This window comes from Rosa chinensis, chromosome 5 (genome assembly GCF_002994745.2).
Source record: "Rosa chinensis cultivar Old Blush chromosome 5, RchiOBHm-V2, whole genome shotgun sequence".
NCBI lineage: Eukaryota > Viridiplantae > Streptophyta > Magnoliopsida > Rosales > Rosaceae > Rosa > Rosa chinensis.
In genome coordinates this window covers 88,052,978-88,071,458 of record NC_037092.1, presented here as the reverse complement: position 1 = coordinate 88,071,458, position 18,481 = coordinate 88,052,978, and the positions used below count along the sequence as shown (strand labels likewise).

At 44.7% G+C, this 18,481-nt stretch overlaps 1 protein-coding gene across 3 annotated transcripts; it reads right to left on the bottom strand.

The window, feature by feature from the left end:
- Nucleotides 1–1,801: 1,801 nt before the first annotated feature.
- LOC121049099 lies at nt 1,802–4,641 on the bottom strand. Of its 3 annotated transcripts, none has more exons than XM_040505592.1 (3): nt 3,741–4,641; nt 3,513–3,656; nt 1,803–3,436 (listed from the first exon to the last, which is right to left on the bottom strand). In XM_040505592.1, exons 1-3 carry the CDS (start codon nt 4,624–4,626, stop codon nt 1,932–1,934), a joined length of 2,535 nt encoding a protein of 844 aa, XP_040361526.1. In that variant the 5' UTR covers nt 4,627–4,641; the 3' UTR covers nt 1,803–1,931. The 3 variants fall into 3 exon arrangements, with proteins under 3 accessions (XP_040361525.1, XP_040361526.1, XP_040361527.1); XM_040505593.1 differs by having other exon boundaries at nt 3,744–4,641; XM_040505591.1 differs by having other exon boundaries at nt 1,802–3,436; nt 3,513–4,641.
- Between the last annotated feature and the right edge of the window lie 13,840 nt (nt 4,642–18,481).

Here is an 18,481-nt window from a genome sequence, read left to right as displayed (position 1 = left end):
TTGGTCGTTAACCAGGTCAATAGCAGCTTCCAGGCCAAGGACCAACAGTTAGCGGCATACTTGGGGTACGTTAAGACACTCCTCAAGAAATTCAAATTTCATAACATCACACAAATCCCTAGGGAAAAGAACGCCAAGGCTGATTCACTGGCAAGACTGGCAACCGCCCAGCCACATCAGAGTCCGGCGGACACAAGAGTGGAGTGTCTTGACAAGCCAAGTATCACAAAAACCCTGGCGGAGATCTTCAACATTGAGGTCAATACCAGCTGGATGGACGAAGTCATTGAGTACAAGCGCAACGGCACATTGCCGGAAGACAAAGTTAAGGCGCGACAACTCAAGCGGAGGGCAACCCGCTACAACATCCAGAACGGCAAGCTGTACCGCCAGGGATTCACCCATCCCAACCTCCGCTGCCTAACCCCAGAGGAGGGAAAGGTTGTTCTGGCGGCAATTCATAGCGGAGAATGCGGAAACCACTCAGGCGCCAGATCCTTAGCCAATCGCACAATGCGGCAAGGCTATTTTTGGCCTACTCTCGGCGATGATGCCCGCCAGATGTCGAGATCATGCCACAAATGCCAACAATTTGCTGATCTCCCACATGCACCGGCGAAACCACTATCGGTCATCATCGCTCCATGGATTCACTCAACTTGGGGCCTGGATCTGATGGGAAAATTTCGAACCGCCAAGGGCCAGTTCAAGTACATCATAGTTGCTATCGACTACAACAGCAAGTGGATAGAGGCGGAGCCACTAACGGCAATAACTACCGCCAAGGTAATTCACTTCCTCTGGAAGAACATCTACTGCCGTTACGGTGTCCCACACACAATAATCACAGACAACGGCACACAGTTCAACAACAAGGAGCTCATCTCTTTCACCGCCAACTTGGGTACCAAGATGAGTTTTGCATCTGTCGCCCACCCCCAGACCAACGGTCAGGTCGAAGCAGCAAACAAGATAATCAAAAAGCTGCTGAAGAAAAAACTCGACAAAGCAAAGGGTCTATGGGCGGAGAAACTCCCGGAAGTTCTATGGGCCATCAGAACAACCCCAACTTCCGCAATTGGTGAAACTCCTTTTTGCATGATGTTCGGAACGGAGGCTGTCCTGCCTATTGAGGTTACTCAACCTACCGCCAGAGTCGAGGGCTACCGCCCAGAAACCAACACTGACGGCATCAACCTGGACAAGGACCTCCTGGAGGAAAAGCGACACAAGGCCCACTTATGCAACCTGCAAAACAAGCAGCGGGTATCGCGTTTCTACAACGCCAGAGTCAAAGCCCGGAACCTCCAACTGGGGGACTGGGTAATGAAGGAAGTCATTCCACCGCCAACAAAGCTTCGCCCAACTTGGGAAGGTCCATACAAAATTGTGGAAGTCGTTAGCCCAGGCACCTTCTACTTAATGGACAAGGATGGCGTCACAACGACCCACCCTTGGAATACCGAACACCTTCGGTATTATTACAAATAGTCATGCCGCTACCCAAAGGCATCTTGACTTAGCAAAATTTTTGTTCAATATTTAGCTAAGGGAAGCTACCCAACGGGTACTACCCCTCTTTTGTAAACGCTGATCAGTCAGCTATCAATGAAACGAGGAATTATTCAAACCATTGTTACCAAGTCTAGCACTGAGGGCAACTGGCAACGCCAGGAATCGTCAGCGGACCACGTCCGCTACGTTGTGCACTTGGACCAATTTTAATTCCTTTAATGTTTCATTGCTTGGCAAAAGAAAAATCTCTAAGTCAAAACTCTAGCGGTACAAACATATCATGACAAACATCAAACTTTGAAATTTCATTTTAGGGCTGAGACTCCCCACCCAAAGTTGTTCATTACTTCAAAATGTCGAAACTCAGCCAACAACAAAAAAACAAAAAAATAAAAAAAAACAACACATGTAGGAGCTCAGCTCTTCGGGTTGGCTTCAAGATCTCCACCTTCCGCAGGCGGCTGTGGTTGTGCGCGGCTTGTCTGGTCAAACCCTCTGGCGGTAGGACTTGGAGTCTCTATGGTGCCATCCGGACGAGTGTGTGCCGCCAGGAAACCGGCACGGGACACCTCCGACTGGGTAGGCAGAGGAGTCTGCTGAGAACCATCCGCGGGCTGTGCACCACTTTCCCCGCTTCCCGAGCGAACACCTTCAGGCTGGACAGGAACCGCAGCTTGCACCGGCGGAGCATTTTGGACTGGCAGAACAGGTGGCTGGGACGCCTTCGCAAAGTCAATGGCGCCCCTCTGCTTCAGCATCTCCAAGTTGGCTAGGGCGCCGGCCTTCGCCGATTCAGTCATCGCCTTTTTGTACTCCGCCGACTGTTTGAATTTCTCCACAGCGGCGGCAGCGACACGGGTCCCTTCGTCCCGCAGGCGAGCTACCTCAGCCTCCAGTTTCGTCACCGCTGCTTGCTTGGCGGCAGACTCCCGCTGCAGGATATCAATTTTTTTCTCCTTAGCGGCCACCCGCTCCTGCAGCAGAGACATGTATTGTTCCATCCTGGAGATGTGGTTGTTCCGTTCCACGTCCCGCCGGATTGCCACTTCCAACTTGCCGCGAGCATCCGCGGCGTCGCAATCCGCCTTCGTCAGGCGCCGCTCCACATCCGCCAGCCTGTCCTTGGCGTCCCCCAGCTCCCTCTCGAGACCGCTGATCTCGTCCCTGAGCTGCCGCTCAACCCCGGGCTGCTTCTGCGCCGCCATGAACATCTCATGCAGCCCAGCCGAAAGGTGACCAAAAGCTGAACTGAAGGGTGACCCGTCAATCGCCGTTGGGCGGGAAATCCCCGCCAGACCACCAAACCCCAGTATCTCGCAGAGGTGGTAGAGAAATCCCCGTTCATTGTCAGTCATGAACTCGGCATAGGCGGCAAACGAGTCCAGGTCACTCGCAGGCGCCTCTTCTGCAGCGGCCACTGGCGCCTTCAACGGAGCTTGGCGGGCCTTCTTTCGCTGGCGGACCCCGATAACCTCAGCATCATCATCATCCTCCTCGTCGGAGCCATTCTGCCGACGCTTCCGCAACAACCGCGTCTGTCCAGCGGCCGCAGGCCGTGGCCCCCGTTGCTGTTGACCCACCGTGGCGGCAGCCCCCGCCTGCCGCACCACCTTCTGTGGCCCACGTCGCACGTTGGGCACTCTCTCTGTCTGCGGCGCAGCGCTAGACCCCTCCTTTCCACCCCCCACATTGGCACCCGTCTGAGCAACGGGTAGGCCGTCGGCGCCAAGGTGGGAGTGCAGCGGCATTGGCAGCACCACCGGAACCTCGGATGGGCTCACCGCCAGCGTCACCGGGTCTATCACTGTCTTTTGAGCCGCATCCCCTGAGGCATACATGGCCTCCAAAAAGTTGTCAATCTCCGCGCGGTCCATGGCTTTGGCAAAGGCGTCACGGCTCCTAGCGTTACCTGGCGGCGTCTCTAAACAAACAGAAAGCAACTCAGTCAACCACAGGGCCAAATTAACTAAGTGTACAAGGTAGCGAAGATTTCTTACCAACGGCGCGGGTCAATCGTTGATCGACCAACAGCTCCCAACCGGTAAGTAGGCGAAAGTCCAGCAAATTGCGATTCTGCCAGCAACCTTGAATGCGCGCCACACGACACTCTTCTTCACGAGTCAGGTTGTAGCGCAAGCCCACTGAAAAACAAGGGTAAACGTTAGCAAGATTCAAGACTAGGCACAACATAAACCGCCAGCAATATTCAGCGGAGACCGACAAACCACCTCGGATAGGTTGGAACTCTGACTTAATCCTAAACGCCGGTTCCCCGTCATTGGATTCCGCCTGATATTCCCACCCCGTCGTGGCAACACAAAAGGTGTCCCGCCAATACGACATAGAATCCCTCAGGTTCTCTATCAACTTGGGGGCTCCCTGGCGGCGACTTAGGTTCACTTGACCTCCGCAGCCCTGACGCTTCACATACGTCAGCTCATAGAAATGCAGCACCTCCGCCACGGTTGGTCCCTCACAGCCGGACAACCGCCACAGCGAAGTCATCGCCAACATCAATCGCCACATGTTGGGGCAGACTTGCCCAAAGGCTAGGCCGAACTCGCACACCAAGATCTGAAGACTGGGCACGAGCGGTAGTGTCACTCCCTGGCGGAATATTGCCTCATGCACAGCAGCAAACCCCGGGCGAAGAATTGAAGCCTTTTCATCCACCGTCGGTGGACGCAGTTTAACCGCGCCGGGCAACCGAAACATCCGCTTTATCCGGTTGACATTGGCAACGGTCATCCGCCCTCCCGCCTCGTCAACAGGAATCCCATCCGGAAGAACCCATGCCGATTCGGTATCCTCCCCTGTCGCATCTCCCCCGTCAGCGGAGCCACTGGCAGCGCTGTTACTTGCCAACTGCTCCTCACGCCTATTCTGAGCAGCGGCGGCCTCCCTGGCCCTAGAACTCTCGGGGCGCGAAGCACGACCCATTACTATTTCCCAGGGTATGGTTTGTAGCGGCTCGATGTCTAGCGGTTCTGGCAGTGAGGTTCCTGCACGGGCAGACGAACGCAACGAGTCAATAAAATTCCTATCCGCCGCGCTGAATGACACGTCAGACCCGGAATCCTCACTGCTCGAAATCTCTACGACGCTAGCCATCCCAAACCCTAAAACCCAAACCGGTCAGTTTACACAAGATCTAGCTTTTACCTATATTCGTTTAGTGCAAAAACATCAAGGACAATTACCCAGAAAAATACCAAAACAAGAACAAACGCACACTCAACCCAGATTTGACCATCTAGCAAAACCCAAAACCCCAACTCTCTGTCAAACACCATAACCTCCCTCAAATCTCTCTCTACACCCTCAGAGAACACCAAAGAAGCAACATCACACCATTAACAGAAGTAGCAAAACCCAGAAACCACCATTGCAGATTCAATGAAACAGGAAAAGGATTCGAAATACCAACCTCACGTCGAAGCTGTGGCGTGCAACTCGTCTTCACTGACAGATATTTCGTCCTCTCGAGTCCGACAGCCCGGAATCTTCTTCGCAATTCACAGACGAACAAGGCTCGAAGGAGGCGACTCAGATTTGAAGATTTTCCAGAAGTGTCGAAACTCGCTGAGTTCCCTCCCTTTTATGTCAACATCAGGCAATCCTGAGCCGTCCGCTGGAAAACGACATCACGAAGCAACCGTACACGTGTCCCTCATCTTCACTAACTCCCCGGATTAACCGAGGCGTCGCCTCGGTTACGAAATCCATCATTACTCGCATTAATGACGAGAAGACGGCTAGGCTTAGGAGACAAGCCTCCAGACGCTAACCCTCTAGGAGTTGGCCACGTGTCAACCGACGTCTCCTTTAGCTTCCAAGGGAAGTAGCCACTTGAGAAGAAAACCCCCAACCAAGTGGAGTCTCCGCCGAGCGAACCCCGCCAGCGGATCTTCACTTGTCATCCTCCAAGCGGAGTCTCCGCTGAGGGAAACCCCGCCAGCGGATCTTCACTTGTCATTCTCCAAGTGACGGAGTCTCCGCTGAGCGAAACCCCGCCAGCGGATCTTCACTTATCATTCTCCAAGTGACGGAGTCTCCGCTCAGCGAAACCCCGCCAGCGGATCTTCACTTGTCATCCTCCAAGTGGGGTCTCCGCTGAGCGAAACCCCGCCAGCGGATCTTCACGTATCATTCTCCAAGTGACGGAGTCTCCGCTGAGCGAAACCCCGCCAGCGGATCTTCACGTGTCATTCTCCAAGTGACGGAGTCTCTGCTGAGCGAAACCCCGCCAGCGGATCTTCACTTGTCATCCTCCAAGTGGAGTCTCCGCTGAGCGAAACCCCGCCAGCAGATTTTCTCACTTGTCATCTCCCAGGTGACAGTCCACTGAGCGAAACCCCGCCAGCGGAACTTCTCTTGTCACCATCGAAGTCTCCAACGGAACTTCTCTCGTCATTCGGTAAACGGGGTGTCCTCCGCTACACAGCAAACCGCTAGCGGACCCCCCCTTTCTCATCTGACAAGCTGCGTACTTTATTCAGCGCAATACCGCTCAATAAAATACCACCAAGCACGTCTACTTGACGCTGCTTCCTGCTACATCTAGCGGGGGGACTTCCGCCAGCGGCGGATCCCGAGGCCACGCCTCTCTGACAACGCCGCCACGCGGAGTTACGGTCAGAATGTCCCTACGGGACACGGGGACTAGTCAACAGTCTACGACAGCCCTGATCAGGTACGTTGACCCCCGTCACTTGGGTGCTAAGATTGGGCTCGCAACCCAACACCCTCTGCTCCGTGCAGCTCCCCCTCAACAAACAATAATAGCGACCATCCGGAGGTCCATCTTAGCCGGGGAGTGGGGGACTCCCTGGGGGGCCTAGCAGGGGCCCACCCGAAAGGGCACAAAGCGTTTGCTCAGTAAATCCATGGTTGACGACGCACTGACGCTAATTATGCTTCTGCAAAGTCTAGCGGGAGAAACGCTTCAAACCGCCGATCAACTCCCCAACCAAGATTGCCCTCCTTGACTGGGGATTTGGGGGACTTGTACATACATGTGCATTTGCAAGCATAATTAGCTATAATGAGCCACGCTCATTGTACCGCCAGGGGTACCAACGCCCACCATATGAGTGACTGGCGTAAAGACAGCTAGCCGGGTTATCGCTTGAGCCCCGGATCAACCCCAAAGCACCGCCGACGCGCCACCACGCGCCGTGTCAAGTTAGCATCAGAAGCTACTGAAACTGGGAACTGAAGCACATCAGTCCCACATCGAAAACAAGGAGAAGATCATCCTCTTCCTCACCTATAAAAGGTCCTCTCCTCTCTCCTCATTAATTACGTATTTTACTACTCATTATTGTTATGCTGCCTATATGCATTGACTGACTTAGGCATCGGAGAGTTGAAGACCGCCCAGCGCGGTCTCCCTCTAACGCCCTGTCTTGTGTTTGGCAGCTAGCAGTAATCCTCAGAGCGGCAGAGTAGCGGTCCGCCTGCCGGACCAGCGTTAGACCAAGGTTTGGCTACCGCCAGACTTTTGAGCATTAACATACTGAAAGGAACAACTAGTTACCAACTTCAGAAACAGATTCTAAAATCCCTGAAAATGGAAATCAGCTGCCAACTCTAGAATTAGCAGTGAAAGATATTTCTTCCCCTTCTACTACCCGACCTGATATTGCATATGGACAATACTTGGCTGACCAGCCATGGGCAGCCCGTCCTGACCAACACCACTTAGGGTCCAACACGTGTTTTTTTGGTCCCCTCTCTTTTTGTTCTCCTTCTTCCTCTCCTGTTCCCCTTCTCTCTTCTCCATTCCCTATCGGTTGCTCACCCCGACCAAACTGACCATCCCCAAACCTCATTCCTCCTCCTCCTTAATCTTCAACCCTTTCTCCACTCCTTATCGCCGGTTTCCAGCCACCACCACCGCACCCACCCTCTCAATCAAAGTCTACACAGTGGATCGAGATATCTCCTTCCTTGTCTCCGGCAATGGTAAATCCTCCTCCGAGGTACTACCCTACTTTGCAGCAGTACTATGCTTGCTTCCTCCACCTCCATCCCCGTCATGAAGCACAGCGCCACCGATGGGATCGAGCGCGTGTAGAAGGCTTAATTAGCTTAGGGGACACGTGTCTCCCACTTAGTGGTTATGGTCAGCGAGGTATCTTCCATTGCATATGCTGTCAGCATTGTAAGTCAATTCATGCATGCACCAAGTGAAGATCACATGGAAGCGGTTCACAGAATTCTAAGGTATTTGAAGACAAATCCAAGTAAAGGGATCATGTTTTTCAAGAATAACCACATCGAGATTATAGGATATACAAATGTAGATTAGGCTGGTTCTATCACTGATAGAAGGTCTACTTCAGGTTACTTTACTTTTGTGGGAGGTAACTTGGTTACATGGAGAAGTAAGAAGCAAAAAGCGGTTGCTAGATCCAGTGCAGAAGCTAAGTATAGAGGAATGGCTCAAGAAGTATGTGAACAATTATGGCTTCGTCATTTAATGAAGGACTTGGGATTCAAATGCAAGTATGCTATGAATTTGTATTGTGACAATAAAGCAGCCATTTATATAGCACACAATTCAGTTCAACATGATAGAACCAAACATGTTGAAGTTGATCGATATTCATCAAGGAGAAGTTAGAGTCAGAAATCATTAACATGCTGCATGTACCTACTGAAGATCAACTTGCAGATATTCTGACCAAAGCTGTTTCTGAAAAAGTGTTCCACAGCTCACTAGAGAAGTTGGGTATGCGAGACATCTATTCCCCAACTTAAGGGGGAGTGTTACGTGAGCTGCTTAGCACACCAACCTTGACAAAAAGATCTGCTCTATATCAGCATATCTCCACCATTGACAAAGTTGTCCATGCTCCATTAATACCTTGACTTATTTATCTGTACCGTCATAATGAATCAGTAAGCTTTCAACTATAATGGTATGATAGTTATGTGACTTGGTTCATAAACTCTCGCAAGCGTACGAATTGTGTCAAGTAAGGGAAGTATTTAGACCTTAGTTTATCGTACCTCGGAGATTAGGTGTTGGACCTAATCAAGATAATTAGTGGTAGGATACTAAAAGCACACAAGAAAAATAAGAAGTAAAATAAAAACTATAAACAATCAAGGCACCAAGCCTTGGCAATGCTCGGCTTAGCTCACACCAAGCCTATTCAAAGCCACTAACTTGTAGCCTCAAGGTGAATATGCACAAATGAGTCGATGGATTCAATGATTGAGAGTTGATTTGAACTTAACAAAAAATAATAAAATGCAAAGCGATTAATAAAAATGCAAGGAAATTAAACTAGAAAAGTGTGAACAATATAATGAGAATGTCAGGTGCTAGGGAGGTTCCTTCACCCAAATCTCATGTGTAGGAAGCTAATCTAATGCAGATGTAAATTTCCTATTTTGGCGGTAGTCGTATCCAAGGCGGTTCAAGGCTCAAAGACCGAAATTCTCTTTCATGGTATTCCTACTCTTGTTCAAGGGTCGTAGGAACTCACTTGGCATGAACTAGAGCCGGTTCAAGGGTCTCTAATTCACATCAAGAGGCCTAAAGATCAAGGAATTAGACTACTAAGCGACCCACCCGCGCATTCACGCAACGGGTGTAAATCACCATCCTTATAACCCCTCGAATACGAAATTGAAGGTTTCTAGCTTAGGAATTAAAGGGGGTCAAGCCTCTAACTCCATCCTAGACATGCTCAAAATACACACCTAGAGTTGACTAGGCTCTTAGATATGCATTTTAACCCAACAAAAATATATATAAGCATTCATCATATGAAAATCGCATCATTACATTAAAATAATACATAATTTAAAGAGGAACAAAGTGAAGAGAAGTAGGAGTAACAAGAACAAGCCACAAATTATTATAAAGCAATTTTGGCTAGCCTTGATTTATAGCTCCTCACTTTTACCCAAATTTAATGGTGATGAAATTCTTGATGTTTGGACTTCCCCTTTGGAATTTTGTGAAATTAATGAGAAGATGAAATTTTAGTGAGGTGGATCTTGATGAGGTGAATTTTGGTGAGGTAGATCTTGGTGAGGTGAAGAAAAGATGAGAGAGGAATTTTAGTGAGGTATATCTTGATGAGGTGAAGAAAAGATAAGAAGAAGGAATTTTGGTGAGGTGAATCTTGGTGAGGAGAGAAAATTTGTGAAGAGGTGTGTAGAAGGAAATGAGGTCTGATGAAGGAAAATGGGAATTGGAATGAATTCTGTGCGTGAGAGAGGAAGAAGAGAGGAAATGGGGGTAATTATACGTGTGGCTGCCGAGAGGATGATGGATAATTGGATGGGATCCCCTTGTACTTGTGGCAGCAGTTGAAGAAAAGAATGGGCTGTGCAATGCAGGTGAGGAAAAGAAAAGGGATGGTTCCTTTAATCAACTAATGAATGCATATTGACGTCATCATGATGTCATAACTTCTTTCTTCTTCTTTTTTTCTTTTCCTTTTCTTTTTTTCTTTCTTTCTTTTCTTCCTCAATGCACTTCCACACGTACTCTCGGAGGCAATTGAATTCCGCTCTCTTGATGGAGTTGACCACGGTTGACCCGCATTGACTATTTCGTCTTTTTGTCAGAAACTCCAATTTGCTCCAGTTTCATACCAATTTCTCTTGTTTCTGCACAAGTCCGCTTATTTTCTACAAAAATAATAAAAATTGATTAATTACATATTAATTGACATAAGAATTAACTTAATTTTAGTATTTTAGATATAATTACATGCGTAAAAATGCGTGTAATTATTATGGTAGCAGTTGTATAAGAGCAGAATTGTAAATATATAAGAATGTGCTTGAATATACAAAGATACATTACCAGATCAACATCCCCATCACGGTAACCCAAATAAATAGCTTCTTGGCTTGAATCCCTAACACATCGGAAATAGAGCCGAAACTCAGCTTTCCTTTAATGTTCTTTTTGTAGTACACCAACCGATCACAGTGAACAATTGAACATAACATGGGTTCAACTGATCAAGGCACAGTTCGTTCTCATAATAATTAGGGTTAACTACAAAACACTACCAGACAACATATTTTTTGACAACTAAGTCCACAACCTTTTCCACTATACAATTAAGGACAGACACTATTCTCTTTTTACCTTCTTTTGCTTTTTACATAGTATCAGCTACAGTACACAGTATCAGCCTATTTCTTTTCCAAACTAACACAGTATCAGCCTAAGGACTAGCCTTCAACATGCCACAATTTCACCTAACGACTTCCTGTCTAAGCGGCTACTACCAGGGCGGAATCACTGCTGCCTTAGTATGATAGGGGTCAGTTTTTATAGAAAGACTGCTACTGCTTACTGACTGCTACTGCTACCAAAACATAGATGCAAAAACAGTAAAATATTTTTGTGACAGAGTACTAGGCACAAACTGAATTTATTTATTCAAACATAAATACAGATACAGAACCCAGAGCCTCACTCTTGGGCAAACAGCTAGAAGCTGTTTTAGCTACTCATAACTGATTTACAAACACTTACTTGTAATAGAAAGCACACTGTGTCCACAGACGGACTGCTACTGCTACTGAGATATGCTGATCTTAGAGATTTTCGAATATAGAACTGATGCCTTTTTGTTTTTTTTCCGAATGCCTTCTAAGAGAAGCTAAAGCTCCTTATATAGGGAGCGGAACTCAAATTACAATTCAAAACAACAAAATGTACAGAACGACTCCGTGATTTCCTGCTTTCCTTAGTGCTCCTGCTGGTGGAGGTCGGCAGGGGAAAAAGCAGATTCCTTTAGGTGAAATGTTTTTCACCTGCTTTTTGAAAAGCAAAAGTCACTTTTGGGAAAAATCCAAAAGGACTTTCGGTGTTTTCTACACCTGCTGCTTCACATGTTCTCGTCGGTTTCTGAATTGTGACCAAGGACAAACGAGTCGTTATCTGCCTGGGCCATCCTTACTGTTGTTGCATTGTCTTCGACATCTGTATCAACATACATCTTGTAGTGGTTGTCAGTTTCAAGTTTTTCCACCCATCGTAAGCATGCCAGTGTCGAATCTATCTCCTTTCTGGTAAGAGATAAGAATAAGTCACTGCTGACTACGTCAGGATGATCGTAAGCAGTGATGATAATTTTTTCTCCTGCTGCCAGGAAGGTATTGTAGGTATCCTCAGAGATGATCTTTTGATATATTCTAGAGTCATGGCCTTCATCCATGGAATGCTTGAGTTTGGTTGGCCATTGTACCCTACACAGGCTGGTTGAAGATATTTCCTTTGAATAATTCTTACATAATGATAAGGAGGAATATATTCAACTTCACCGTTTGCCTTCTGGATCCATTCTGGAGGGGTGGATCTGAACTTCAGTCGAAGCATACAGTCATTTTTTCTTACATTTTTGACTGTATTGACAATGATAGGCGGCAAACCTTTTAGATCATCATTTGTTTTAGTCCACAGATTATGGACAAAACCATTTTCAACAAGCCAGAGCTTGTGTTCTTGAGGATGTTCACTCTGAACATTAACCAGGTATCTTCCAACATAAGGACCTGAAACAATAAAGAGAGTTGGAGGAACTAGGTCTTCTGGATTATGTCTTCCTATCAGACTATGGAATTCATGCCAGTCTGATTCATTAAGTGCCATGACAGGAACTCTAGCACTTTCTGGACTTTCAAGGAAGAGAATTTTTCTTTTCTTACAGCACTCTGCTGTATATGACTTTCTTCAAATTGTGGTCTGGCGTTCTCATATAGTTCTTCAGCTAGTGCAAAGAGTGCCGGGAACATTAGACCACTTCTTTCTTGAAAAGCAAATAAGAGATTATCCAGGATTGCCTTCTGGTGATAAGCTAGTCTCCTGCCAGTTCTGAACACAGGAGTGTCAAAAGTTCTTAATTCATAATTAAAAACATTTATGACTCCAGTTGGAGTTGGTCTGCTTTTTGGCAAAGCAGCAGCCGTCAACGGTCTTGATGAGCCTTTACCGTCTGCCGTTTGAGACGGGCTAGCCAATCCTTTACCCTGGGATTGATCAGTTGAGGCTAGTCCTTTAGGACTTAGCAAAAACCTTTTAAGAATTTTTTCTTTGGTTTCCATAGGATCTTCTTGATGCTCATGTTCTTTCCCAGTCCTTCTGCTTCTGGGATTACGACCTTCGTCGTCTTCTCTTTGGCTAAACATTGCCATTTCCCTGGTCAATGCGTCTGGAAGATAATTCTTGTTTCCTGCAATTAATTCAACATTATAATCATATTGGTTAAGAAATAATTGCCAGTTTGCTAATCTTCCCCTATCAGCAGCTTTATCAAGTTTAAAATTTTTGAAATTCTTTACTCTGGCACAATCGGTGCGGACAGTAAAGGTTTTTCCAAGAAAAGCTGGTGAATTTAAAATCGTTTTCTTGACAGCCAAAATTTCTTTTTCCCCTGTGGGATAATTCAGTTCTGCAGGGCTGAACTTGCCACTACAAAATTTGCAGATCTTTTCAATGTTAGTTCCAGGCGCTCTTGCCAGAACAACACCGGACCAGTAATTATCGCTCGCATCTGTCTGGAGGATAATTTCATCATTCTCTTCTGGTTGTTGGAGAGGAGGGAGATTTTTGCAGAGATTTTTTATCTGCTTCACAATCTTTTCATCATCTTCTGTGAAGTTCCATTTTCTTTTGGAACTCGTCTTAGGAGATAACATTGCTGTTAACCCTGAGATTTTAGGGATGAAGTCTCTCCCATAATTTATGACACCAAGGAATCTCTCTAGGCTCTTAGCATCAGGAATTCTATCTGGGAACTTCCAGATTTTCTCAAGGATATGAGGTTGGAGTTTTATGACCCCATTTTTGATGTTTATTCCTAGGAAATCAACTTCATCGAGGATAAAGAAGATTTTCTTTTCTCCTAAGATAATTCCATGCTGAACTATCAGCTTTACTACCTCATGGAGGTGTCTCATGTGTTCTTCTTTGTTTTTGGAGAAGACCAGAATGTCATCTATGTAGACGACACAGAACTCCGCCACATGCTTGAAGATGTTGTCCATTTTTCTTTGGAAGATTGAGGGAGCTTGCTTGAGACCGAAAGGCATCACCAGCCACTCGTAATGACCTTGTGGTGTTCCAAATGCAGTGAGAGGTACACTCTCGGGATGCATCTTGACTTGCCAGAAACCCGACTTTGCATCGAATTTCGAAAAGACTTTGGCTCCTCTGAGCTGGTTGATCAGTACTCTTACTTGAGCAATTTGACAACCATCTTTGACAGTCTTTTTGTTGACATCTCTGTAGTCAATCACCATTCTAGCTTTTCCTCGTAGAGTTTCTGCATGATTTCTCACGTAGAATGCTGGAGCATGATGAGGGCTAGTGGAAGGTTGAATCAATTTCTTGTTCAGGAGATCTTCAATATCTTTTCTGAATTCTTTTTGATCTTCTTCTTTGTAATGAGGAATGGCTTTGACATGGCAGATAGCATTCATGTCATGCAATTTCAATTCACAGACCACTGGGTCTTTTTCCCAAAACTTTTGAGGATTTGTATCCACATTCTGCTCGAGTAGTTTCTTGATTTTTTCAAGAGTGGGAGTTTGCTGAGACTCAAGCTTATTCTGAAAGTGCTTGAGGTTGTGTTCATGGATGAAACTAGCTTCTTCATCTTCACTAGCTTCTTCTTCTTCTTCTTCTGAGGATTCTTCAACAAGCAATTCTTCTTGTTGTTTGATTTGGAGTATGGGCTCGAATTTGGGTTTGTAGGGGGTAAGATCACCACTATTCGGTTGCGATCTCTGATAGTGAGTAGTAAAACCGGGACCTACCACACTGAATGCATGTGTGAGTCGGTCTGCCCAGAACACCCGTTCTCCTTTCCTGAAACCTATCGCTTCTTCATCCTGAATGAATCTCTGTTGGAGAATAAAATCATTTCCTATCAGGAAATCTGATCCTTGGCCTTCTGACTGCCAAACATTCTGGATGATAAATGTTCCTCCACCAATGGTGATATGAACATTTTTTGCTACTTTCTTCATGGTGAGATGGCTTCCATCAAATGTAACACCAGTAGCAGACTTTTTCTTATCTTCTTTCCAGAGTTCATCTGGAATTGCAAATCTCTTTGCAACAGTAAAACCTGATCCATTATCTACAAAGGCATGTAGATGATATTTCCTGTGATCAGGGAACTTGAGCCCGATCTCTATGTAGTTGCTGTATCTACTTGTAGAGACGACTTTCGATTGGTGAGGCTCATTTTCTTGAGCTTGCTCTTTTGGAATGAATGGTTTACATTCTTCTGAAACATTTTCCTGCATGGGTGATTTATCTTCACTATCATCCCAGTTTGTAGGAATTATCTCTTTGATGTCTGGATCACTGAACCAGGACGGAGGATCATATCTGACTTTATAATCATACTTGCCAGAAGGTTGGCCAAGTAGATCCCATGTGTCAGTAGCCTCTTGTCTTTCTAAGAGATGAACAGTTTCTGGTGGTTTCACCAGTTCTACATTTTCTGGTATTTCAACCAGTTCAAGATCTTCATCGACTTTTTCTTTATCGACGATTTCTTCCTTTTTCGAGGAAGATGGTTCCATGGTTTCTTGGAAAAGAGTTTCAATTTCTTTTGCCTTTTGCTCGGCAAAATACTCTTCATATTCTTGCTTAACCAATTGGCTGACAAGACCATTCTTGGTTTTTCTTCTCGCTTCAGCTATGAAGCATTCTTTGTGATAAGTCTTCTTAGACTCTTCACAAAACATTGGGAGACCATTCTTTTCGTGACAAAAGCAGTAGTCACAAACGAATGTACCAGGGTTCACCTGATAAGAAGACATGAAGGATTCTGTCTTGCTTTCTTCCCAGTTTTTTATTCTCAAAACATTCAGTTGTCTAGATTCGAAGTACTCTACTTCAGAATCAATCTCAGACTCTTCTGATGAACTTTCTTCTTCTCCAGACCAGGCAGAGTAGACTGACCTGTCGTCATCTTCATCATCAAAATAGGCTATTTCGTAGCCTTTCATGTTTGCTACCTCTACTATTTGCTCATATTCTTCAAAGAGAGCCTTAGTAGATCTTTTACCCTTTTCCGGGCATTCATTTGCATAGTGTCCTTCAGCTTTACACAACCAACATCTGCAAGCTTTCTTGCTAGGCTGTTTATGCTGATGAGTATTCTTCTTTTTGAAGAATTTCTTTTTAGGATCTTCATCCTGTTGCTTTTTGTAATTGGAACTTCTCTTGAATTTCCAATTCTTTTTCTGATTACTCTTTTTAAATTTTTTAGAGTAATATTTTTCTTTTTTCTTCTTTCTGTGGAATTTGGAGTCATGGCATCCCCAGTTTGTGGGCATATCTAATATTCCATAACAGAAATTTTCAACTCCTTTGAGTTGTTTCTTGGCCATCTTAGCTCTAAGATTGGCTTTGCACTGCTCTTTCAGTAATTGCCGGATTCTGTCGGCAATTCCTCCAACTGAAAATCTTTCAATTGGTTTTTCAGCTATGCTTTCTCTCACAGCTGTTCTCCATGGTTCAGGGAGTTTTCTGTGCAACAGATTAACTAGATCAGTATTCTCTAGTTCACCAATTGTACAGTAGTACTCTTGAAACTCATTCAAGTATTCTTCGAAATATCTCATGTCACAGATTTTGAGAGCATAGATATTCGATTTTGCCGTTTCTTTGGCTTTTTCACTCAGATTTGAAAGATCTCCACAGAACTGATCGTACAGTGGTACTGCAAAATCATACGGAGATTTTGAATTTTTGATTTCTTCCAGCCAGTCTCTTCCTCTGGCAGTTTCTTTGAAAGATAGGTAGTACTTTTTTGCTACTCCAGTGAGAGTAGTTTCATAGTACACCTGCAGATCTGGTGCTTCAAATTTGCCAAGGGTGAGTGCTGAAGCCATCATCAGGCTGTCTACCCATTGGTCAATAGTTTTTCTTTTGTCTAGACTCTTGTCTAGATTTAACCATATGCCATAGTTCGTGATAGGAACTCTGGGCAGATTGTCCTCTGGGACAAATCTTTGGGAATTTCTTTCTCCTTTTTTACCCGTGGGGGCTTTCTGAAATGGGAGTTTTATTTCTTTTTTTTCTCTGCTAATGAAAGTTCTGGAGCTTTCTCCTTCTTCCATTTCAATATCTTGATAAGGAAAGACTTTTCTTGTCTTTCTGAATTTGTATTCTTTCATTTCTTCGATTAGTTTTTCTAATCGTTCAGGATTTTCGCAATTCTCAGCTTCTTCATAAAGATCATAGAGCTTCTTAGTTCTGAACATATGGACTGGTCTGTTCAGATCAGCTTCTAATTCTTCTTCAGAAATTGGCTCTTCAATAGTAGGTTTTATACCACTGACACTAGCTTCTCTAGTGCTGTAGCTTCTTCTCAAAAGATTGTTCTTGTTTATCCTGAGATTCTCAGGACAGACATCACTTTTTCTGTGATTGTCAAAATTAAGACTAATTTCTCCAGTCTTTCTACTCTCGTAGATCTTTGCTTTTGCTCTTTCCGGCTGCTTTTTTGGACCGGATAATTTCCATTCGAGAGGAAAAGTTACTTCATTCCAAGTAACTTTGTGGATCTGTTGTGAATGGTTCTTCTGATTGGTGAGGAATCCAGTAGTAAGACCTGGGATATTTGTTATCCTTGTCTTAGGGGCTACTGTAGTACTCATCAATTTATAGTATATTCTATATACTATAGCAAGTTCTTGCATATCTTCTTTCATAGATATGCCATCTGTCTTGACCCTCAGTCGTAGACAATGAGCTGCATCTTTCAAGCTGGTGGTGAAGTTGGGGAAGCAGTTGAAATACGCTACTTGATCACATAAGGATGCTTCGAGTGTTCCCAACAAACTAGCTTGGAAGTCTGTTAACCTATTGTCTTGTAGAACACATAGGACCGAACAGTTTATGCCTTCACGTGCAAGCAGATTTATGCCTACTTGGACTGCTCCAATATGCATAAATTGATATTTTTTTGCTTGAGCTCTAGCAACTTCTGAAGGAGTGATCAATAGAAGATCAGTCTCTCCTCCTGCGGTAGCTGGAGTTGTAATTTCTAGAAGTTTAAAATAATGGCTATCCATTAACTCAAACTTTCCCCTTTTGTAGATTTGTTTAAAATCTAACTTTGGGATTGAGGAATTTTTTACCTCTTGTTCGATTTCGTTGAATTCGAATTCTTCAGCATTTAGGAGCTGTACTCCCTTCTTTTTCCCAAAGATGCTTAACATCTTCATTTCTCTTTTTTTCGGGTTTTCATACCGGATACTAGTCTGACTAGTAGATGATTCCAGAAAAATCATGTTTGGAACACGATTTGTGTCTGGTTTTTCTAATGGTTTGAATCCATTAGTTTTCTTTTTTACTGTAGGCCCTTTCTTGTCCTTCAGTATATTTTTCATAGATTCCAGCGTTTTTTGCTGTTCATTGATTTTTCTACTGACGACTGTCAGTTTTTCTTCTTCCGTTTTTGGAAGTTCTTTGATATAATCCAGTTTGTTTTCCAATCTTTCCAATTGGTGGATTATAGCAGGTAATTTTTCTAGATGAGTTTGACATCTAGATATTTCTAGTAACAACTTCTGATATTTCTCATCAGAAGATTTCAATAGAGAATTTATTTTCTCTAATAACAATTCTGACATTGTCCCCATTAAGGAGGGGTTCTCCTTTGAGCTATTTTACAAGCTCTGATACCAGTTGTTTGCGGATCTAACCAATGCTCAAATAATCAAGAGGTTTTTGTTCCTCTTCCAGAACTTCTAAGAGATTATCTATCTCCTCTTCTATTCTATAGATTCTAGTCTGTAGTCTATAGATAATATCCCAGTAATTGGGAGAATCTCTACTAAGATTATCTCTATAGGTTTTTTAATTTTCTCAATTTCTCTCTCTCCTTTTGCAATTCCTTAGTAGTAATTTTGCAGATAGCAATCAACTCAAGTCTATCAACAATCGAAATTATGAATG

What these genes read in the sequence shown, in the direction of transcription:
- LOC121049099 (XM_040505591.1), bottom strand. Translation starts at nt 4,626, where the DNA reads ATGGCTAGCGTCGTAGAGATTTCGAGCAGTGAGGATTCCGGGTCTGAC. An exon ending in ACGATTGACCCGCGCCGTTG is followed by an intron (nt 3,437 to 3,512) that starts GTAAGAAATCTT and finishes CTGTTTGTTTAG; the next exon opens with AGACGCCGCCAGGTAACGCT.